We start from the raw sequence: 25449 nt of genomic DNA on the forward strand, positions 1-25449 counted from the left end.
CCTTGTGGAACCACTTTTTAGTGGCTGTATGTTACAGTTTGATTTATGTATACCTACAAAAAAAAAAAAAAAAGGCTACATCTTCTTCTTGTTTTTTATTGGTTTTTCTTCCATTTTATTGATGATTGATGAGACAAAATGGAGCTAAGACGTAGCGGACTCATATTTTGAGTGTCGCAGGAAACACGGCTTCAAATGATCGCTGACACTTTCGCGTGCCGGTTGACTAACACATTAGCTACATCAGCTATAATTTGTTATGTCAAAGGCTGTTGTGAAATGTGGGGGGGGGGGGGGGGGACAAAAGAAATAAAACTGCTATTCTAATTCTGACTTTGAAATTCCCTTTTGTGTGTTAATTGTAGTTTTCGCAAAAACAATGAAGTGAAACTACAAAACTGCCTGGGCGCCTGAATCCACCCCAGATGTTTGAGGTGGTATTTGTGCTATAATTAATTGTTTTTGCCCCTTCCTTTCTCAGGAATTGGACCAGTTTTAGTCATCTCTGCTATTCCAGAGTTCGAACATTTAGCATATGCGACTCTATTTTTAGTTTTTGTTTCTGTGCGAACGTGTTCGACTCTGTAGGTCTGAAAATGTCTTTGTACCGCATCAGCTTCCAAGAGCCCGGAGGGCAGTGGCGTTCATCCACACACATAATAAAGTTGGTCATTACGGCTGAGCTTTTAGACTTTCTGGGTCTCTCTCATTCCAGTGTCAGAGCTAAAGCTTAATTTATAATAACAAAATGTGTCAGCACCCTCTCCTCTGGTCCACTGGCAGCTCATCTCCGATCCTCCTCTCTCCTCGGCCGTTTGCTTAATTTGTTCCCCTCCCTGCCCTCCGTGCCTCTTCCCCTACACCTGGCCTATTTTAGAGAGAAATGGACAATCTTGGGAAAACCTTCAAGCTCAACAGTGTCTCAGCCTCCTCTCTCTTTTAGTCACGACAAGCGACGCATCACTATGGCAACAACATTTGAGAGGATGTCGGGGTCCTGCCGGTCATCCTAGCAGACTCGGACTTGGTGGCACTGGCACATGGAAATGCAGAAGTGAATTTGCTTTTTTAATTTTTTTTTTTTTAAACTGTTGTTGTTTTGCTTTGGAGCCTGCCCTGTTGACACCCAAACTGTTAATTATAATTTTAAATGACACTTGAAGGCAGCACTGATTGAAGTGCACTCAGCTTTCTGAACTGACTTAGCTTGAAACAGCCACAAATAATTATTTTTAAAAACACAAAATTGTGAAGTTATGGATGGTGTTGACAATGAGGTGACTTTAGGTTGAGGGTATTTTTTTTTTTTTTTTTTTTTTTGGGGGGGGGCCCAACCAGCATTTCTTGTTCAGAATTAAAAAAAAAAAAAAAAAAAAAAAAGATCCATTGGGATAAACACGAGGCTTCGCCCGATGATTTTGAAGTGTGTGCAACACAAGCTCTGCCAGCAGTTATGTCGCTTTGAAGCCACGCTTAAAAGTTTGCAGCCAGTTTGTTTCTTGACTGTCTTCCACGCAGATTTCACACAAACACGGAAAAAAAAGGAAAGGTAGGAAATGAGGTAAGCCTACTGCGGCTACAACAAAAGGAGCGCTTTCACATCGGCTACGAAGATAATGCTTTATAGGATGAATTCATTATTATTATAATTTATTTTTTTTACATCTTTTTCTAATCTACAATAGCAAAAGCTTATTATCAGATCTATACTTAATAGAATGAATATTTGTAAGATCTGAGTGCCGAAAAGTTGCGTGCACGCAGGATTTTGTGGTAACCAGGTAACTGCATGATGCGCATGCACTCTCCGATTTCCTGCCTTTTCTCCTGGAACCTGCTCTCTCGTTTGCAGGTAAACATATTCATAGTCAGCGCAGGGGCTCGCCCAGCTACAGCCACAGCAAGCGCTCACAATGAGCTATCTTTGTGGTAAATGGCTGCATCTGTATTCCGCTTTTATACAACACACGTTCACAGTTCACAGACAGACACACACATAAACACCCGGTGAGGACCCTCTACCTCCTGAGCCACAGCTGCTCCTTGATTATTTCTGATTAAGTGTGCCAGTTCATCGGAACTGTTAATAATACTGATGACTGTTAATGTAACCCATTGACTGGTTTAATCAAACGTATCTGTTTTTATCATCAGTAGCTGCTGCTGTGTTTCCATGGCGTCAGATCTGTGGGAAACTTGGCAGTAAAGTAAATTTAACCGGATATGAAAGCACTGTTTCCTTTAGCTGATTCCTTAATTTCATAACTTTTCTTCACTCCAGCCCGCCAGCTGCAGCTCTCTGTCTCCAGAGAGAGATGTTGTGGATGTTATTATCACTGTATTGCCAGTCACTGATTCATCACTGTCAATATTCATTGATTCCTGGCTCGAAATCCACGTCACTACAAATTGATTCATCTTGCACGGAAGTGCTATCATTATTTAGTATTCAGGATCTACCTCAGGACTGTAGACAGGTACAAATGTGACTCTTTGTTCTATATCTGTAGAAAACTATCAATATAGTTTAACTTTCTCATCCTGATTCTGATTAGCTGTGATGTATTACCTTATTAACTTTATTTTTTTTCATAATTAGGAAACAAGATAGAATTTTAGAAAATTACGTGACAGAGCTTGTTGTTTTAAAAGTGACATGAATGAACACACAAACACCCAGATGAAGGTTTGAAGGGGAGAAGATTCGATGTGGGACTTTCATTTTGTAAAGAAAGGAAAGATGGACAACACTTAGAACTAACCTGTATCTGAATTATATTTGTGTTTATACACTGACTTTGGTTTGTGAATAACACAGTATATATATATATATATATATATATATGATTGATGCACACCTCAATAAGGCAGCTGCACTTTGGAAAGGCACAGGAATGTTTTCAGGTTAAAGCAGCTTTAACCTTTGAGAACAAACCAACTATTGCAGCTTCTGGGTTTACTTTGCCAAAAGAATTGATCAGTGTGTTTGGAGATTGAATTATAATTTATGTCAGGAAGGAAGTATGCCGACATTCAAATTGTCAACTATAAAATGACAAAATGCCTGATATCTCCACTGAAAACCCGCTCTCACATCAGCATAATCCCCGTGGAATAAATGAATGTTAATTATATTTAAAAATTCAATGCAACACCTGAACCTTGCAATAATGTATATTCACCAAATACTGTGTGCATATTAATGAAATCCACTTCCATCAATCCACCGTGCAAATCCATTCATCTGGTTTTATCCCATCTCCCTTTGCCCTTTTCAGACATTTCAGCAGCGAGCATCTATTTTATTTTTTTTGCCTCCACAAATCAGAATGATGTATATGAACAGAAAGGGGTTAAACATGGAGCTGTGGAGCAGGTTAGAGGTGATACCTGCTCCTGTATTATTTATTGTAAAAAAAAAAAAAGAAGGGGGATGTAAACAGAGCCACACAGTGACAGGCTGTGAAAACCTCCTGCGCAGTGAGCGGAGAGAAGTTATAAACACTTTCTTTTTGTCTTTCTCAGCAGTTATGGTGAACTAGATAACAAACAGTTGCATATTCACACATCTACCAGTTACAGAGTATGATTATCATTCATTTAGAGTCAAGATTCTAGCCACCCGCTGAGCGCAAGTCTAATATTCCCTCTCTTTTCGCTCTTGTTTTTGGTCTCTACCTACCCCTGAGGGAAACATCTGGCTCTTTTGCTGGTAAATGCTCCTCTATGTTCACCAGCTAGTCTCTGACTGTGTCTGCCTGTTGTTTTGCACGAAGCAGGGAGTTCGCAGTTGGCTTTTTAAAGCTTCCTCTCTGAAAACAGCTGCCCGGCGCACCCGAAAAATTCTGCTATGACAGCACTGAGAGTGAAGCAAAACATAAAACTGCGGGCCAGGCGGCAAAACAATGAGCTGAAACGCACTTTAAAGCCCCATAAAACCGAGGACATCCACAGATTTGAGTGATAATTCACTGAACATTGGCATCGGATGTACAGAAAATCGCCAGATGCAGCATCATCTGATATGAAACTCTTTGGCTTACAGGACTACAACTTCCGTTTTCAGAGCTTTGGATATAACTTTAAGACCAGACAAATAAATAATCCCTTTCTTTAAATGTCAAGAATCAATTACAATTTGATTAATTTAAGCTCCAGAGTGATTATTTTGCACTTTTGGTTTAATTAATTAGAAATTTATAGACTTTATCAGCATCCTAAATTCCTAATTAAACGTGTTTAAAAGGAGAACCTTGAGTCATTTGGACAAAAGCATCATCGAGCAAAGCTACTAGTAAATATAAATATTATATTCATGATGCATCAGCGCAGTTAATTACTAACATTTAAAAAATAATTATGAGCTGAGACACAACATCTGGGGCAACCATTCAAAAACTCATAAACCAATCTCACAAAAAGACAAATAAAGCATCTGTGCTCTGGCCAACACAAGCTGCCAACCTCATTTACAAGGGGCAGACCTCGCTGCTGCCGCAGGCGTGTCAACACCATGTCAGCAGGCGCTTCAGCTGCCTCATATCCCACTAGGATCCCTGGGATCTATTCAACACACTGTCTAATGCTGGAGACAATTAAATCCAAGCATTCATGCATAGATTAGAAAATAGTGTATTTTGGGTTTTTGTGATGAAATTGCTATCATTATGCTTTATGTGTTCAAAGTTTGTTTGTTTCAGACCTTCAGACCTATAACTGAGGGATTTCACTATGACACCAGGACCTGGTTTGGTCTCCTTTCCTTAGTTCAATTAAAAATGAAAAAGAGTTACGTGACAAAAAACAAAACAAAACAAAACCTAATGAAATCAGTCTATGATACTGCAAAGTGGTTGGACGGTAAATCTAATTTCTAATACGTGACATCAACCCACAACCCAATGTGGGTGTATGCACAATGCACAAAATAACGACAGCACAAAGGGATTTTCAAATGCAACGATACGTCGTTGACATCCTCCTGTGGGAGAAGCCTTTTACATTCACATAGTGCTCTTCACCAACACTTTCAACTGGCAGCCACGTCATGTGCAACACTCACAATCTGGAGACTGAATGCGCTGCATAGTAAAAACCCCCTCGATCGGGTGAAAGGTGGATTAGCTTCGCCAGTCAGTCAGCTATGTTTTCGAAAATTCTGAAGCACATATGGAAATAGATTCTACATGCATCACCAACATGGTTCATAATAAAACACTTTCCACTTGCATACAGTCAAATAGCAACACAGTCCACAGGCGTGCAGGTCCCTCACTCATGCACTGCAACTTGCATTGCGAACTGTATTGAAAACTCTTCAGAGCTCTGATACAGGTTGTGGAATGTGAAAAATGATTCAAATCGCACTAGAAGAGAGAGAGAGAGAAACAAAAACTTACTCATGTTGAAACCATCTCGACCACATTAATAATTAATATCATCGCACTGACAGGTGTGAGAGATGACGGCTTCCAATGAAGGCAGTTTTGATCAAATCTGACCATCTGGAGTAAATAAAAGTAAAAACAAAATACAAGTCTTCCTGGAAAGGGGAGATTACCAAGCAGGCAGATAAAGCATTTGCCTCGGGGTCCTGGACTGCTCTGCTTGTGGTAGATTGATTAGCTTGTTTGTCTTGTCAACCTGTTTGAAACCTTTACATGATTCATATATCAAAATAAAATTAAGTTTTGCTTAATTGCCACAAACAGGGATAATGGGGGCCCGTGGCTCGTTTTCGCTCTGCCGTCCCCTCAAACTCGATCATTACGACAAGTGAGGCAAGTCAGTGAATTTCCTCGACGGAGCAAAACTGAGCTGGAAATCTTGAGACCACGCGATGATGAATTTGTTTCAGCAAATTTAGAAACTACGAAAAAAATTAAAAAGAACGAGATGCAAATTAGGCACAGTGAGAAAATTATGTGTATCATCTTCGTTCAAATGAGTAGATGAAGACAATTTTTGCCCCCACACAAAATCATTTCATGCTGATGATATAATCAGTCCTGCCCTCAGAGTGGGGTTTATTCCTCTGTGGCACCTTCAGGGTAATAGAGTAATTGGTTAGTTCGAGCAACCATTTCACAACTGTGGTTCCAGGAAGCTGAGTTTTTGTTGTTTTTTTTTTTTTTTGGGGGGTGTTTAGGTGTTAAGGCTGTGCTGTGACAGTCACAAAAACATATCTGTGGCACAATTAATGCAGCAAAAATAAAACTGTGTAGACTGCTGCTGAATGGCATCAAAAGACATATCAGCATTGTGATCAATATGTGACTGATACTGGGGGTGGGGGGGGGCGCAGCTCACATCTCCAGGCTGGGCAGCCTGAAACAACAACAACATCGACTGTGCAACAATAAAAAAAAGTAGGCATGCAGCAGAGACAGGATACATTTAACTAAAAAAAAAAAAAAAGACATAAAGAGGAAAGTAGAGATACCAACCATGAGCTGCAGGTTCAGTGCTGGGCGCAGTGTCTGAGCACACAAGGAGAGGACATGGCAGTTGTGGAGGGAGGTGTGGAACAGGAGGAAGAGCATGCAAATAAAAAGAGAAATGGGGGAAGGAGGCAGGGGGAGAAAACAAATGACACCCATAAGCAAGCAATCAGAAGACCAGAACATGACAAAAGACATATAGCTTAAGGGAAATCAAAGGGAACCAAAGGCAGTGCAGAGATAAACAAAAGCTCACACACACACATACACACACAGGCGCGCACACACACACTCACACTTTCAAATGCACACTCTGGACGTTCCACAACATCGACGAAAAAAAGGCTACTGACGGAGATGTGGACGAACCTATTGGTGTGGAGAAAGGACACACAATCAGCAGGAAATAATTGTGCGTCTGTCCTAATTCAAGAGTGTACGAAATAATAATAATAATAATTATTATTAAAAAATGCTTGACTGGCTATTTACAGTGGAATAACTTGTCAAGTAAAGTTTTAACAACGAGATGAGTTTGCGCTCTGACTTACCACTTCAGCTGAAAACTTTTTTGAAAACCTACTTCAATGTTAAATTTGCTGCAGTGGTCTTCCTTCAGAGTCCGGCCTAATCCACTGAAACAGCTGTGTCCGCGTTCCTAAATGCCCACTAATCATCACGCTGTCTGGATTTGCAGAGCGCCCCCCCCCCCCCTCGCCCTGGATTACACGGCCAGAGAGGAGATTTCATACTCTATTAGATGATCTGGTAACAGTTTGTTTTTGTTGTTGCACAAGTTAAACGTATCGATTGCAGATGTTTAAAGCTCATTGTATATCGAATTTTATATTTGGATTTCATAGGGCTCGGACAAGACACTTCAAAGTTACAGAAGACATGCTGTAAAAGTGCTTCCAAGGAAAATTCTAATCCACCAACAAACGGGAATAGTTTGTAACCAAAGGAGGCATCTGTCTGGCAAGACACAGACAGATGTTTGTGGAAGAGTGGGTGAGTTAAGCTTCAGGGTAAAAGCTCACAAGATGAGACTACGCCAGGTCCGTCTTTGAGTCCATGAAGCCTCCAAGGATCAGTTTCTCTACAACGTCCTTCAGCAGTTCAAACGTGAGTGTTAAATGATACCACAGGCTAGACGTTAGCTCGCAACTTTGCCTCGATAAAAATATCTCAAAGGCTCATGTTTGCTCTGGTTGTCTTCCGTAAAGCAAAATTGATGGGTTGAAAAAGCGAAGTTTGGCCTCAATGGCGAGCTCGTTTTAAGTACGACTGGATGACATCAGCAACTTTTGCCAGTTTACAGGATCAATAAAAATCAGCGCTTGACGTCAACAAATCGGTTGGATCCTCGCTCCAGGAAGCCGACGCAGACTCTGTGTTTAGGTGCCGAGAAATAAAGATCACACAGTGACATTTTTTTTTTTTTTTTGACTTTGCTTTCCATGATAATTAGGATATAAATATTTGTTGAATATCAATTTACCTGACTGAGGATTTAATACAACAATAAGGACACTGGTTGACCAGTTGTCAATAATGTGTGATATTTACAGTTACGTATTAATTATACAGATGATCGACTGTGACAGAGCGGGACGCTTGACATTTTGTATTGGTTTACTGCGGTTTGTTCTGTACTTCAACATCACTGTAGCCGCGACAGACAAGGACCAATTTTTCTATTTCAATATTGTCCATAGCTGTGTTGGTGAGCACACGCAGTACACCTGCTATTTATCTTGTGATATATATTTAGGATTAAACCAAGTCAAATATAATGGCTCTGTTCAAATTGATTGCTATTTGTTTTTTCATTTTTCACTCTGATAGAGGAATTGGGAGATTACGTGAGCCGTGACGTCCTCTTGAGTTATGACGCAAAGACGAACGCAGACTAAAAATGCAGAGGAAGGTCTTATATGTGAAGAGATAACGGGGAAATGACAAACTGGAGGACGATGGTTTTTTTGGAAATTAACATTCTTCAACAGAACTGCCAGCGTGCATATCTACGTGTCATCTCCGAGGAGAACAACGGCCTGTTTTGTTAAATCTCAACCTCCGCTCGAACATGGTAATGTAATAGTGCTCATTGGTATAAAAATGATGAATGAGGCCTCCTTTCGCTGTAAGCTTCAGTCAACACAAAGGCAGCATGGCCTGCTAACCCTCATTACGCTCTGGGTGGTCCGCGTGGCGATGTGGGACCGTTCAATATGTCTGCCGCTGAGTGATTGCCCGTCCGTTTTTTGAGCCGCCTCCTCCCGCTCATCCGCCATCTCCCAACTTCACAGGTCGGGCATGCGGGGGAAGTGTCCTTGCCTGACATTCACAGATATGATGTGGACACAGCTCCATGACTAGTTACCGTGCTCCCAATGAGCCCTTTGGAGAGTGGCTGTGACATGACATCCAGCTCAACACGCAGAGATAACTGCATGTCAATCATAATTATATTGGCAGAAATGCATTAGGTGGAACCCCGCAGTACTGAAAATGCCAACAGACTGCTGGGTGTCCCCGCTGGCTGCTAGATTACTTTTTTTGTTGGATCCACTTTTTCTCTGACCTGCCTTCTCTACTCCAGCTTTAGTTTGTGATTTCCGATATTTCCGGGAATTTTTCCATCTCCCACAGAGCCCTGTTGATAGAGAAACTGGAATCTCTTTCTTTTTTCTTTTTTTTTTATTACAATACATTTTTCTCAGTAAGAACTGCTGCAGTTTTGTGAAAAACCAGCCCTTCAACATGAACAAGCATTTTTTTTTTTTTACCCCCCGCCCTGAACCCTCTGATACGACCTGAAATTTTGCTCCTACGGCGACAGGTATGCCTGACCTTGGTTGTCATAGTTACAGTAATAAGCGCTGTACCCACGGTAACATGTTGTACCTTGTTTGTCTTCGGATAAAAAAAAAAGGTGTTTGGGTTGATAAGAACACAATAGTTTACTGTCCAGTGGTCATGGTAAACAAACACTAAGGGGCCGTTGTGGTGTTCTTGTGTTTTGTTGACCCGTCTCAACCTCCTCCTGACGTGGACTCATTCACTGCACGCCAGCAGCCTTTTCCCAAGATGTAATGAGGGTGGCCTCAAGTTTGATTTTGCAGGATTAGGAACAAATACTCTTGCTGATCAAACGAAGGGAGACAGAGGCGGGAAATGCTGCAACCAAGTGATCCTAAAAATAATCCTCATGTCGTTGTCAGACCACCATTTTGGATCTCACTAGCACCACCCTGAGGTTGACACGTTTAGTGACACAACTCCAGAACATTTTCATGATACACCATAGTGACTCAGGTGTGCCCCTGAAACTCGAATTTGTCCTCTTTATGACCAAATATCCGATCGCCCCGCCATCTTTAGGTGTACTGTATGCACATTAGCTTAATGTTATTAGGCTTGTGGCTACACACACAGTTACATATATTTATCTCATCTTCTACCACTTATCTGTTTCTGGGTTATGCAGTCAATCCCAGTCAGTCCATCGCAGGGCCAACACACACAGACAGAGACCAACAACACCTGACACGCACACTCACACTCAGACCTACAGACAATTTAGAGCCACCAGTTAAGCTAAAAATAACATCTTTGGATGCTGGGAGGAAACCGGAGCACTCAGAGGAAAAACCCACGCAGGCACAGGTAGAACATGCAAACAGAAAGGCCCCCAGGCCTGGGAATCGAACCCACAACCTTCTCGTTATGCGGCAACAGCTCTAACCACTATGTGCCGGGCTGCCGCACACACACACACACACACACACACACACATATATATATATATATATTTAAAGTATTCTGTATTTTGTATCTCACTTTTGAGAGTGAGAAAACTACGCTCAAACCCATCTCTTAGGTTGGACCAGGAGATGAAAGCAGCCAAACATTGCCTTTTGAGATTGTGCATCTATGACTGTAAAGTCTGAATATAATAATAGAAAGTCAAATACAGTATTTATATGCACAATTCAGAAGTTATTTGAACATAATTTCACACACTTCTCGCAGTCTAGCAGCTGCAATGTGGCGTAAATATGAATGTATGTGTAAATATTGAGTCAAACTGTGTCCTTTTTTTTTTTTTTTTCTTAAACATTGTGTGTTTGCTGATGACCTGGCCCTGTTTTATGAGTTTCATCTCCTTTCGGTCATTGCGTAGTGCCGTAATACCTCCAGAAGACGATATACTTCCACATTAAAAAGACGTGTTGGGCTCCAGACTGGTGTTTTCCATGATGCTGAGTGCAATAATATCATTGATGCTCTCCCAGGGCCGTACGTCACATGAGGGCAGTTATTGTGTTGCTATCGAACCTTAATCAAATTAGTTATAGCTGGCTGGCTCCAATTTCAAAACGGACAAGAAACCAAACAGAGCAAAGTGAGAACAATATCACACATTATCTAGCGCCATGTGCGCACGGAGTTAGGCTCATCTAAATCCATTAAATTCTGTAAGTCGCTCCACTAGATGGTGTTTGTATAATTTAAGATGCTGACAAGTTTAATGAATATTTGTTTCTCTCTTCTTCTTCTTTTTTTTTTTTCACCCCCGTTTTATTTCACCATCCACAGTGTGGATTAAATGAACTGGTAGTCAATACCTTTTTTATGGCCTGTCATCAATTAAAAGTAATGCTAGCCTGACACCTGATTGTTTTACTCACATAAAGTACACATTTATTATCCATCCTCTTCTTTCAGAGATTAAGCTGATTTAGCGTGTGTTGAATCAGAGGAAGATTAGTCATGTTATTTCAGTGGGGTGGGGGGGAGGGGAGGGAGGATGATGAGAGATATACTACATGAAGGAGGATGAATGTTGAATGTCTACCAAGACAGCAGTGAATTTGTGCTTTTGGGGTCAGTTTGTGCTTTACAAACGCTCTCCTCTTGGCCCTGGCTACCGCTAAAAAGGTAATAGACTGCAGCCCCCGAGGAGAGAGTGCAGCACAAAATGTTGCTTTTCGAGGAAAATGTGTCTTCTACACTGACACAGAAATGGCAACAGGAAAGAGGAAAAAAAAAGAATATGGGCAGCTAAACACATGGGACACGAACCAGAGGATACCAAAGATGGAGAAGAGCAATCTGCAGTTATTCCAAAGGTGTTGTAGGGAAATATAAATATCCCAACTAACTGTGAGAACAAATTAATACATCCAAATTACCAGAGATGGTCAGCAAATTTATTTAGTCATGAAAATAGAAATTTAGTCATTTCCCCATGTGACTTACTAAACCCCTGCCAAGCACTTAAGAGCCATGTGTCGGGGCTCTAATAGATTTTTTAAAAGTGCTCTATTTTGTCTCTCTAATAGGAAATTGATAGAAAAAAAAATCCAGTCCCAGTCTGATAGATTCATTTGGCAGTGGGTTTGTGATCTGCGTGGCACACTGTGGGTAAATTAAATCAAATCGCAGAGCATATTATGGCCATATGAGTCTGCTGCCTTCAATCTATATAGACAGTAATGTTGGAATGCCCCTGACAGTTGAAAATAAAGAGAGGACATCTGGCAGAAACTGGAAGTGGGTTGTTTCAAATCCGAACATATTGGCACTGAGGACGCGAGTTTTGCTTTATCAGCTCGAGCCCACATAAGTCCTGCTCATTGGGGACTCAAATAACTCGCCAATATACCGGAGCTATTTTTGGCATAAGAAAAGATTGTCATATATTATACTTCTACTGCATTATTTGATTTTCTAATTTTTTTTTACTTCTATTGAATATTTTTTAATCTTACTCTGAAATGAATTCTGCAGATGGCTTAGAGTAGACATCAGAGCTAGTTTTATAGATATAAATATATATATGCCACCTTGTTTCGTGTGATTGGGGTCTCGTTCCAGTCATGTGAAGACACATGAGCCATCTTCATTCGCTAATAAAAAGTTGAAAGCTCCAAAATATAGTTTGGATTTTTTTTTTTTTTTTTTTGTCACAAGCTGTTCTCGAAGTCAAGCATGAACTTCTTCACCTTGAAAAGTTTTAGTTTAACAGAATAATCACTGTGGCCATCATTTCATTGGTTTTCCTCCTGGTCAATATGGTAAGAGCCAGACAACACTCTCATGACTCATGACAAAGGGTGACTGACTGTTAACGTCGCTTGCCTCATTTGTTGCGTTTCCAGTTTTCAGCGAGCACAATTTTTTGATTGTGTTCGGTTTCCTCTGTCGAATGGCATGAACACAATAACACATCATTAATGCTGGACAACAGAAACGTAAGTGCACAAACTTTGCGCTTGGATAGTTGAGAAGCTGATAGATGATAATGGATGTTATTTTGTAAAATCGGCTTCGCCAAAGGCAGACATCACGACGCGACAGTGAAACTTTACTTGAGCAGCAGCCGCTGTGGATACAAGTGGCAATTAAAGGATAATGGTGCACTGAATTCCCCTTCATTTCCAAAGATACCCTGGGGTCGTTTGGTTTAAAGACACCACCATTAACAAGCCTTGACTAAGAGTGTTAAAATATATACGTACATTTTTATTATAACCAACATTTTCCACAACAGCACATGGCTGCTCCACATTATAAAGAAAAACATGATATTATATAGAATGCAATCCGAGCATAATCACTAGCGGAGGCAATAAACATGTCGCCTTGTGAGGTAAGATTTGTTCACTTTGGTTTTAGTTTTATAATAAACCCATTGAAATATTTATGTAACAGTACTGCAAGAACAAAAATGGTCAAAAGTCACTGAACAACATAAGGCAGTCCACATCTCACGGCAATATCTATCCGTCACTGGCTTTGCCACTGTAAGCTTTATATATATATTTTTAAGTTGCGCAGCCTTAATTTTCTCTATTCATTCCGAAAGTCACACATTTTGCAGAAGTACTGCTTGGCAAATTTATGTCTGCTGTATTGTTATTTACCCACAAATCTATTATTCTCAGCAAGCGCATTAAGAATTAAGTGTGATCACTTTTGAAATCAATAGAGATCTCAACGTGAATCAGGTAGGATAGCTATAATCACAGATTCCTGCGCAGACTCCACGTGCCTCGATCCGAGGAGGCGAAGGAGCTATCAGTCAGCCCGGGTAGAGATAGGTATTTGCTTTAATCCAATCAGCGGGCATAATCAAGCACAATGCCTGTGATTTCTGCCAGCATCGTGAGATTTGTTCCCATTGAGCAGCCTGTCAGAGAGGCTTTGATTGCATTTTGGAGCTGAGGCTGATTTCGGAGTCGAGGCATAAAGCGATGTTTTCTATCCGCTCCCTTTGGCGATTGACACTCATAATAGTTCTGTCGCTGAGACACAGAGTAAAAATTTTTGTTTATTTCTAAAGGGCCTAATTTTCGTGAGGTTGTGTTTGGTTATTGTTAACCCCTGCTACCTCTGTTTCGCAACTCACCTATGAGTTATATTTGTAAATTTATCTTTCATACGAAAGGCAATTTCTGTTGCATAACAATTATCACACTCATACAATTAATCGTAGAGCGGCCATTCTCTGAGTTATCTAATTTACAGCCTTTTCAGGAATTTGTTTGCATTACGTTTCAGTTCACGTAAAGTCGCACTTCACTGTCCGCATCTTTATACACTACATCTTTTTTAGTATGAGTTATTATTGTTGACCAGGCTTGTTTTTAAACCCTGCAGTGGAAAGGGTATTTGGGAATAACTGGCTGCTTGAACGACACCTTGGCCTATTAGTTATATTCACACCCACACAGATGCTTGATCATATCTGAAAAAATAAAATTAAATTAAAATTGTGTGCATACATCGCTTTGTGCCAGCGAAGCTCTGTTATAAATCATCTTTCCTGAATATGATGGATGAGTTTGTCTGAATTCCAACAAGGTGTCTTTTCAGTGGCCATGAAATATTTTATACAACCTCTGTCCATTTCATTTGAGCATGTGGATCACAATGTTCAGCGGCGCTGTCAAACCTTGTGAATGCACAAAGGCTGCGCTGAAGGAGAATGTCAAAGAAAAATTCAGGTGCAAACGTTCACATCATCAGATGAGCTTTTACTTTTTACTGAAATGAATAGATTTATTCTTTGGGAAACATTTGGAGAACATTAATATAACGCTTCACCAGGAGTGCAGAGATAGCCTAGCTTAGCTTTGAAAGGCAAGCAAGAGGATCGAGATGCATGACTCAGATTTGTGTTCTGTTTGGCTCTGACCCTATTTGACTATTTTGGAAGTTTGGTCTTGACCTTTGGATCTATATTTGTGACATTTGTGATAATATCAACGCTTTCTGCATCGCACCACTTTCAACAGTGACCATAAAACCAAGAAAATGGCCAACTTTCCTCCCCGGTTCTATCACCATTTGTAAATTGATACTAGCAGCAGTCTCGACTGATACTTTTTACCTGTAAAAAATGATTACAGCTTTTGGAGTTGAAAGTGGGTCAATGACAAACTGGGTGACCTTAGCCCAAAGGGATAACATGCGTGCCAATATGACTGCCACCGTGTCATGAAGATGGAGAAATGGAGTGATTTAGGGCTGCTCTGGAAGGGAGCTGATACACACACACACACACACAAACTCAGACACACACTGTGCGAGGGCGATACTGTACCTTGATTGGCTTCGGGGTAGGAGATGGTGGTGGTGATGGTGGTTGTGGTGGTGGTGGCTGTGGTGGGTATAGGGGTGGTGGTAGGAGCATCTGGATGAGAGGACAAATACATGACAAACACAAGGGGGGGAAAACAAATGAGTACAAAAGCCATGAAGATAAAGTAAAGTCACTGTGAAGCGATGGTATCGCCGCTTGATATATGAGCAGAGACTCACTGTGTGTCACCGCGCGTGTGTGTGAGTTAAAGGTTCGCTGCACGCTTTGTGATGAATTAACCCAATGGCAACGCATTAACTGCACCCAACTGCACACACGGCGATGACAGCGCAACACATCATCTCGTCTCAGACCGACTGAGCTGATCAAAGATCTTGTAGGTAACTCTTCTCTTTTAAGTCTATCCACAGGTTATATACCATGACGAGAAATACTGACAATCAAGCACATGCTTGTTAGAAGTGATTAAATGCATAATGAGTAATACGTGTTGGTGTACTTGCGCTGTCATCCTCATGCAAGTGAGCTATCTTGACAAACAAGCGTGCCAGTGCATTTTTAATATCTCCAAGGGGATGATTACAAAGTTGGTGCAGATAATGGCAGCAAAGTAAAAAAAAGAAAAGAAAAAAAAAGAAAAACAAACAAACAAACCCCAACATCCTGCGACAAAAGATGGCAAGGCTAAAACAGGGGAGAAAAGTAATACACAAATGAAAAATAAATGAAAAGCATCAAGCTGGGTCAATTTTTCCTCCCACAGCTTTCCCCTTTTTACTTCATTAGCCGAGTTAGACTCCCCACCCTGACAATGACCAGGGGGAGATATCAAAAGTGACATTTTCCTTGTTGAAGTGGCAGGGCTGCACCGATATGAAGCCGCTGGCAGTGCTACTTGGTTAGAAACCTCCCGTGCTGCTCTGATTGCCCAGGAATGGACTGCAAAACCTGTTGGGGTTATTAAAAGGTGCTGAAAAAAATAAGTAATTTCTGGCTGTCGATAAGGAAAGCGGTTAGTCTACACTTTAATGAAATAAGGTGTTATAAGAGGGTGAGGAAAAGAAATGTCTATGGATGAAAAGTGAGAACGGAGGAGGGTGGGGCAGTCAAGGAGGAGGTGGTATTCTTTATTAACTATCTGTATATTCCCACAACAAGCCGCTACTTTATTCCATCTAACCTTCGTGTTACCAGCAAAAGTCTGACTGCTCTTGATAATCATAATAAGAATATAAACTACAACGAGTGACAATTTAAAGGAAAACTTTTCTGCAGGTAGTTTGGGTGTGCAGATGGTCGTGCCACCACATCAACGTCGCAGGGAGTCAATCCCTGCTGACACTGGGTGAAGGCCGGACTCAGCCGGTCCATCACAGGGCTGACACACAGACACAAACAACCGTTCACACACATTTAGAGCCACCGGTCAGCGTAACCTGAACGGCTTCGGGACTGCCGGGGGGGGCGTCCCCGGACTGGGACTGGGGTTGTGCTGACCCACTGTAGAAAAACACACACCTTCTGACACGCAAACAAGAAAACTGCACAATCATTCTTAAATTTGAGACTTAGAACTAATTTAACGAAGCAGCATTTCACCTTTTTGGATGAGGAATATGTTGCCAAAATGTTCTATCATATTCTCTGAAACTATAAATAAAGGCTGCAGTTACAAGTTGAGATCTGACACGGAGTCTCTGCCACTGAACGATAAAGACTGGGCCATGTTCCAAGCACTTAGCATTAAATTCAATGAATTCAATGTGTGTTTTTAAGGTGAAGCTGCCGCCAGAATGAATGCTTCACAATAAATACTATGTAATACACTATGTCATGTGAAATTAAAAGCTTTTTTTTGCATAACAAACTTCTGACTAATTTTGGATAGCGCAGTCAAAGCCAGAAAAGCTATTACCATTGAACAAACCACAGCGGACGGGAGTTCAGGTTGAAGAGAGGCGGACGATATTACATGTGTAACGTGTAACGTTCTCGAGCGAACCAAGGATGATTTTGACAAATATTGTCTGTATCAGTAAAGCCTTTTAGATCTTATTCCTATTAGCCAAAGACCTCTGTTCCTGTAAAAAATAAATACATAAATAAAAATTAAAAATAAAATCATATTAATGAGCCACACTGCTGCACCACATGACATTTCCTTAATTACCAGAAATACAGCCACTTTGGCAATTCCACATAAATTCACATGTTGCTGGAAATTCTCTGTAGTGTCTCAAAAATGTATTAATATGTGGCTGTTTGGTTCTGTTTGAGTTAACTCCAGGAGCCAGCTGTTTCAAAAAATGACTGACCTGATGTCAAACATTAAAACTCATAGCTCTGTCCCTTTTTTTTAAGATTCATGTCTTCAGAATAATGGACAGGATTGCACTTCACTGATCCAATAATATGAACCATAATCTGGATAATTTGTGAACTGAATGTACATGAAATACATTTTCACAACTAATTGGGTGCCAATTGAAAATATGTATAAGTTAGGTTCAAGAGAAGTTTCAAAAAATAGTTTGTGTGTCTTCCCCAAAGCCACAGAGGTTGTGTACCTTTTAAAAGTAGCCTTCCCCGAGGGCAGTGGACATTCATAGTTATTACAAAACTCTGTTCACGCTTGTGAGTTTAGAAAATCGTCCATTTTTATTCACATGAAAAGAAGTGAATCAGCTAATTGGAATACACGGCAGAGAAGACCATGTAGCCCCTCAGAACTCTGCCTGAAGCGAGTTTAGAAATGCAAATTATGGCCTTCAGGTGATCTGGATCAGTTTTCAAATTCTGCTGATGTACAGTATGTTTTTAATCTATCAACAATCCCGTTCTTTTAAAGACAACCTTGACAATACAAAGGGCTGTACAGACCAATGCCGAGACAAAGGCGGCGAGAAAATGATCCGTTGGGAAGTCAGCTGGCAGATGAAGCTTGAGCTGATGAGTTTCACACATGCTTGAGAGCCAACAAACTCCAGCTCGGGGGTGGTGCAGTCTAATTGGTTTTATCCCATCATGAACTGTGAGGGTCCAGCAGATGTTTGGGATCATCAGTGTCAACAACTCATTAAAATCTTAACAGAAAAAATAAAAAGATTAGAAGAAAAACTGGCAATACTGTCTGAATGTACACTACAGCAGCTCCCTCGCCGTTTCTGTGGCTAGCCAGTGCAATGTATCTATGAAGACTGCAGCTCATTGACTTTCAAATGTGACAGGCTGAATGTGTTTTTCCTCCCGCTGAGTCACCGGGCCTTGTTTACTGATGAGGCTTATGAATCAGTGTTTCTAGTCTGAACGAATGGAGCGGGGATTGCGGGAAGCTCCGAGACGCCGCCTGACAGGAATCGTTCCTGCCGAAACCAGAGAGTTAAAGAACTCCATGTGAGCGGAGGATGAGAAAAACACCCCACGTTTACACAGTGGCAGCAACTATAAGAAACATCCACCGGCATTAATGACTTCCTGTAAGGCCAAAAAGATAAACCTGAGATAAATTATCTCTAGAAGCGCATGTTTAGTCCCATTTTTTTTTAAGATGCACTAAAAATATGACAATTAAATTCCCATTAAATGGTCTAGTTTAAATTGGTATGGCATCCTTTACATTTGTTGTCAAAAGTAGTTCAAGATTAAATTCCAACACTAAAATGCTAAATGTTAATTAGCAGCCTTGTCTTATTTGGCATCAGGCATTTCTAAAAGTGAGAGCTGTGGATTGGTTTGGAACGCGTGCCGCGATTACACGCCAGAGAGGAACCTGATGCTGCAGCTCATTCCCCTCTCTCTCTCTCTCCCCCTGTTTCCTGGTGGTGTCTGTGCCAATTACTGACAAAAAATATAAGTAAATAAAAGTATACAAACCCAAAAATATATATTTTTTTAAATGACAAATGTTTTTTTGCTTGGGACGGTCTCGGACATTCTTTCACTGATCTAGGTTAGAGGAAAAAATGGTGAAAGTGAAGAGGGACAAATAGGAGAAAATAAGCTGCTTCTTTTTTTTTTTTTAAGCAAACTCTTTAAGAATCATTTTTTCAAGTCAGGTTAAAATATGTTTTTGCACCTTTCATAGATGTCTGAGCTACAAGTTTTCACCTTTTGCTCAAAACGTATTCACGCATCGGGGGATGAACTTCTGCCAGGCGCTGCTTTGTAGCTTTGTATAATGCTGTGACCTGATTAGAAAGTTTTATTTCCTCCTTTTTTATTTGCTTATATATCTCTCTCTCTCTCTCTATTTTGCCAGTGATTTGATATTTTGTCATGTTATCCATTTAGTGTCTCTTAACACTGCAGGGGTTACCCATATTTTATTCTTAAGACTGACACTTCTTTTTTATTTATTTATTTATTTATTTACCTCGCCTGTGCCCTCTGAAGGTGGTGTCCATAAGCTCCATCCACTGCAAACCAGTAAAGCAACAAGAGTGAAGACTCTTATTGTGATTGCATATATAGACCTAAGATTGACTTGAGGTGACGTTGGACAAGCTTCATATAAATCTTTGACCTGTGAATTAAGGTCAGAGGTTAAACTGTGTGACAGTGCCACCTGTGAGGACACGTTGCACTCCAGTTGACTGTTCTACTAATGCAGATGAATTTGGGAATATCATTGAAACATTTTGGAGATAGAGAGAACTTGTATTTGTCCCCCAAGACGGGTAACCTCATTTATAATGGCTGGTTCTGAGTGATTCTGTTCTTTTGTCTATTATCACTGGTTCCCTCCAGATACTCCAACTTCCTCCCACAGTCCACAGACAAGCATGTTAGTTTGACTGGCAACTCTAAAGTGCCTGTAGGTGTGAATGTCTATATGTTAGTCCTGTGGATGACGTCCGGTGTGTCGCAATCGCTCAATGTCAGGTGCCATTGGCTGCAGCACCCCCATGGCCGTTTAACAATAAGTGGCATAGAGCATCGATAAATAGATTAATACAGCTGAGGTCATGTACCTGTATGAGGCAGGTGCAAATGCCAGGGGAGAATCAGATCTTATTGGTAAGACGCAAATACAGACAATTTGCATTATTTTGGAAATCAGCTTATCAGTCAGAACAAATCATGAAATCACGGTCAACACTAGATTAAGTGAGTTAATTAAAGGCATGTAACTGAAAGCAACTTTTTTACGCAATTTTTTTTACCAATGCACCCAAAATATCACAATGACAATCCAAAATGTAAAAAATTTCTTAATCACACGCAAACAGGCTTCATTCAAAATCTACTTGGAGATTCATTTTGGGAAGCAATGAGTTGCTTTTCCTCCTCATAACATTGTACACAAGCGATTTCACCTCGTTAGAGCACTTGCAAATGGGACGTTTCAGGATGCTCTGCGCCCCTGGAAGACAAGTTGGATGCCACTTAAAGAGCCAACAGCGATTTCTCAAGAAGCTCCCATGTGTTCTAATGGAGAAGAAGTGAAAAGTAAGTTGGAGGATGACTCGGAGCATCGGGGTCACTAAACGTGCTGCTGGTGTGCAATAAAAGCTGGTGATGGTGACTGAACAGGGGAGAAAAGAACTCAGTTATTGGGGAAACGGCAGCCTGTAAACAACTTAAAAAGCGCTCGCCACTGGCTCTCACTTGACTGTGAGAGGAAAACCCTGATGGTTGTGTTTTTGTCTCGCTTTTTACCGCCGTGAAGTAAGACCAGCAGTGAGGGGTTGAGAGCGGTACGGACTGCATTCTTTTTGCCGTTAACATTGTTAATGTCAGCCGGGCTCACGGTGCTCTCCATCACTTAGGGTCACAATACTCGGAAATCAGATGTATTAGAAAAGATGACGGCCACGCCTGCATTTGTTTTGGCTGCCACAAAGGAGAACTGTCGGGTGCAGGGGCACAACACAGACTTTATCATTATGTTACAGAGCTCTAATGTACAGTTTGGGATTTGGGGTCTGTTATGATTTAATTACTTTTCAAATTACACTGAAAAACAGTACATAACTTTTTTACGAATTTGAATCAAGGACACATAAGACAAGATAAAAACGAACAGAACACACACACACAAAAAAATACATTATAAAATACCGTATTTTTCGGACTATAAGGCGCAATTAAAATCCTTATTTTCTCAAAAAACGGCGGTGCGCATTATGTATGAATTCTTGTTGTGCTAATTTATTGTGGTACACTGGGCTGAAAAATCTGCGTTTGTCTATGTTTTAGTGCGAGTTTGGTAAGCGACGAAGCCGCTCTGCTTGATGGATTGTCGGAGCATTCCCAGCTGACGCAGGGACGTTGTGTTAATGTTGGTCCTTAGTTGGATATGGATAACGTTAGATAACTAATTATGTAGTGCTGGCAACCAACCATCATCCAACATTTAGTCAAGTTACCTTACTATAATTAGACGTCAAGCCAGCGTTTGGATTTTAACGTAAACCCAATTGACAAATCCATATCAGGAATTTGATGGATTTGTGAAGGATGAATGATTTAAAATGTGAGTGTATTTTTCTGCATTTGTCACAACTGAACAATATTGTGAATGAGTTGAATAATGTTTGACTTACCTGACCGTTTCGTTTCGCTTTATATATGTTTTATCATGCGCCTTATGGTCCGCAAAATACGGTAGCTTAAATAATTGCCACTAGCACTAATTTGGGTGAGGGGGGGGGCAATATGACTATTGTGAGTTTTAATAAAAGATTCAAAGGATGACGCTGGGTTTTTGTGCCTGAGAGCTCTGAGTTAGACAGCTGAAGCCCAGTCACTTCTGGTGATGTGTTGGGATTTGGGAACCATTAGTACAGCCCTGCCAAGGGATCTCTGGCAGCGATCAGGCTCGTAGGGAGTTAGCAGATCGCAGATGTAGCTCGAAGCCAGACCATCTAAGACCTTAAAAAACAAGGATAAAATCTTAAAATCAATTCTATAACTCGTAGGAAGCCAGTGAGGATTGGCGTAGTGTTGTTTTCTTGGTATGTGTTAACAGCCTGGCAGCAGAACGTTGTGTCAACTGCGGTCTTTGGACACATTTGCCTCCTGACACAAGAACAGAGTGCACAGCAATGCCCGAGTCTTTGAAGAGATAAGAGCACAAGTGACATTCTTTAAATCTGCAGAGAAAAGAAAGGACCTGATCCTGGTTTGTTTTGTCTGTTGGACTGCATCACCCGAGTCAGATGAGAATCAAAGTCAAGAATCTGATTCAAAAATAACACCTCTTCCCGAACATTATTGGATAAAGCATTCAGATTATAGAAGAGATTATTAATGCTGGTACTGCTGGAGCCATGGGGGGTAATTATAATTAAGTCATTCAACTCCAGGAAGTTTTCTGACACCTGAACTTTTAATTTAAGGTTAGGGTTAGCGAGTATATGGCAAATCAGAGGAGACCCAAAATAGACCCTTGGGAGACCCCAGAAAACACACAAAGGAGGAAGCATTTCCATGAATGTTACCGTGATTTCCTATAATGGCAGTTTGGACGTGGGCATGAAATGACCTAAAACAAAAGCATCCAGGTTTCTCTCAGCGGTGGCAAACGATGTCAGGTTTAAAATTGGAAGGGGAAATATCAAGAGTCAGAGAGGGTTTAATAATAGCTGAGATATCTGGACCATCTGTCTGGAATAAAGCTTTTAAAAAAACCAAGAGGGAATGTAGTTTGAAGGGCAGGTGTAAGATTTTGAAAGTGCAACAGCGTGTTCCAAGATTTGACAGAGTGGTTTTACTGAAATGTGTTAATGCTGAAGGTGGGCAGGAGTCAACATCAAGCGCTATTAAAGTGCTGCCAGAGCTCCACCATTTTATTTTAAAAGTAATTTAGAAATTCTTCACATCCCTCTGTGGTGGATTCAACCGGCTGGTTTAGGTGTGTGTGTGTGTCGGGGGGGGGCAAAGACAGAATTCGAGGCTTAAAAAAAATGACCTTCTTCGGTGGTTGCATTTGAATATAGTCTGTGATTTTTTTTTTTTACTTTTTGACCGAGACAAAGGAGACACCGATCCCCACCGCAGTCTGGCTGGAAGCAGACCGGGACCCTGTCGCGATCATGCTGTTTGCGTGACAACTTCTGCACCATCTTCCACAGCACCGTGGCGTATATATGTCCGCATTGACCCCCCTCGCCTCACCTTCTGCTTCCCTCATATTCTTTCTTGGGAGTGCGTTTGTGTGCAGATAAACACCGTCCTTGCAGCTTCTGTTTAGGTAAATGGTCCACTGCAGAGGTGCAGTGATGGCGGGGGGAGTGTAGAAGCAGGAGGTCCGTGAGTGTGTGTGCCTGTGTGTGTGTGTATGCGTGTTCGGCGGTGGGGGATCTGGAACATAATGCGAAAATCGGCTTCTGTCAGCTCAGCCACAACATCCTGTCTTCCCATTAGCTAGGCGAAGGTTGAATTACAGTAGACATTAGTAGCGTGGGGGCCACAGACACATCAAAGTCATCAAAAGACTGGCTCTAAAAGGATGGAGGCGCTCTGTGGTTTTAATGGTGGCTGTGTTTTATTTATTTATTTTTTTTGTTTTTTGTTTTGTGCAAAGCTTTTAGTTGCCCACGTGTTGCATTACCGTGTTTATCTTTGTGTTCCTCTCACCATGGGGCGATATGAGTGGGTGGATGGGCGGGGGGCAAACAGGAGCCTGCACCATGGGGTTTTGTTGTTTAGACCCAGGGGAGAAAGACAGGCGAAAAAAAATTTAATAAATAAAAACTACTATCTGCTATCAGAAAATTCATACTTCATGCAAAGTTGTACGTTATGGATCACGCAACTGTGAGCAATAAGACAGCTTGAAGTAAAAGGGTCGCTCTTATTGATGTTTTTAATGTGTGCTGTAATTGATCTGATTATAAATACATTTCCTGTGTGCGCACAAAAACACACAAATACACACACCTTTTTCTGCCCATAGTTACTCACAGCCATTCCCTTATCAATTACGCCTGAACTGTCGTGAATCTTCACTTATATCTCATAAGATTTTCATCCTCGTTTATTTGGTGACACCTCCGGCTACTTGTGGATTTCATAATACAGGTCCCAGCAGAGCCACTGCTGTGTCTGTTTGTGCATCTGAGAGGATTCATTCTTCCATTGTTGACACTCAGCTGTGCCCTCCAACACAGTAATATTGAACTCAGAGCTGAATGCTATCTTTTGTATTACATCCAGCGCTGTAATGCATCATTTCTGGTGAAACCCGTGATTGTGGAGATTCCGAGATTTGGGAAAGATACAAAGACTGCATTATATGTAGTGGAAACTATTATATGCAAATGAAATGAAATGCTAATAATAAAAATAACCTGGTGAAAGTGTTGATCAGCTTGCATATATAAATGAGTTTTCCTAGAGCCTGATCTGAAAAGTAAAAATCCAATACTTTATTGTGTTGCACATATCGCAACTGTGATGTATTCAAATACCGCCGCACTACAAATTATTGCTAGCATCGCAGTTTCACTGCTTCCTGAAAATACAATGTGTATTCTCCCTTGAGGCTATTTTGTCCAATATGCGTTGCGAGAGGTTGCCAGTGTGATCCTGCTGTGACAGGAAGGTTTAGACAGGTTTTTGGACAGCTTGTCTTCAATCCCAGCTAGAGCCAAACGCCGAACTACAATTGTAGTTGTCAGCAGCACTTTCAGGATCAGTCTGCCTGCGAAATGTCTCAGAGGAAAGACCACCTGGCTATACAGTGAAAACAATGGTTTAATATTAACAAAGGATGGGGAGGAGATGGGGCTTTGCACAGACAACACTTATTGATCATAAAATCCCTTCATAAATTCAAATCCTCTCTGGAAGATAAGTGACGTGAGTGAGTATAAATGTAAAAAGATGGTTTTAATAGTGAAATGTAACACCGCAGGTACTTCAACCCAGAGGCCGATGTGTCTGACTGATTAATAGAAAAGCAACACCAGAATATAGGCACAGAGACACCGGCACCGCACTGCTAGTTTAAACAAACAGCCGTAATATAGCAGGTGGCGGTAAGCTGTTTCCTGGTATGCGGCCGAAACCTCAGTCGTTTTATTGCACTCATCATTAGCACATCAACTCTCTCTGCTGTAAATAACATCCATTCAGCTGGTGTCCGTCGAGGCACTGAGCGTCCCTTTTCCTCCCTACACAAAAAGTACTCTTTTCACTCTCCTAATTCCCTCTGACAATAACTGCCAAATAATTTCTCAGCGGGCTCAGGGTCTACCAAAAATGATAGTCAAGTAATTTTGGCCAGAGAAAATGAGCACATTAGAGCCTAATGCCCTGCTCAGGGAGAAAACGTTATTGGTATCAACAGTATAAAAGCATGTTGAGATAATGCTTATAAGGAGAGAATTCCATAGAGAAAGGATGCTAGGTCAATATGAAAGCCACGGAAGTAAGGAAATATGGCCG

The 25449-nt window shown here is 41.0% G+C and overlaps 1 protein-coding gene across 3 annotated transcripts in view; it reads right to left on the minus strand.

Annotated features, from left to right (window-relative positions):
* cadm1a (cell adhesion molecule 1a) overlaps window positions 1-25449 on the minus strand; it is a 328662-nt gene that overhangs the window by 17513 nt on the left and 285700 nt on the right. The window contains exons 8-9 of one of the 3 annotated variants that reach the window (XM_029518974.1): window positions 15058-15147; window positions 6447-6479 (exon numbers count right to left, since the gene is read on the minus strand). The exons of 1 other annotated variant lie outside the window; for it this stretch is intronic. In XM_029518974.1, coding sequence (XP_029374834.1) covers window positions 6447-6479; window positions 15058-15147 — 123 coding nt within the window. The remainder of the gene's footprint in view (window positions 1-6446; window positions 6480-15057; window positions 15148-25449) is intronic. One more of the 3 variants, XM_029518975.1, reaches the window with a different exon arrangement.

The sequence above is a fragment of the Echeneis naucrates genome, chromosome 14, assembly GCF_900963305.1.
Source record: "Echeneis naucrates chromosome 14, fEcheNa1.1, whole genome shotgun sequence".
In the NCBI taxonomy this organism is placed as follows: Eukaryota; Metazoa; Chordata; class Actinopteri; order Carangiformes; family Echeneidae; genus Echeneis; species Echeneis naucrates.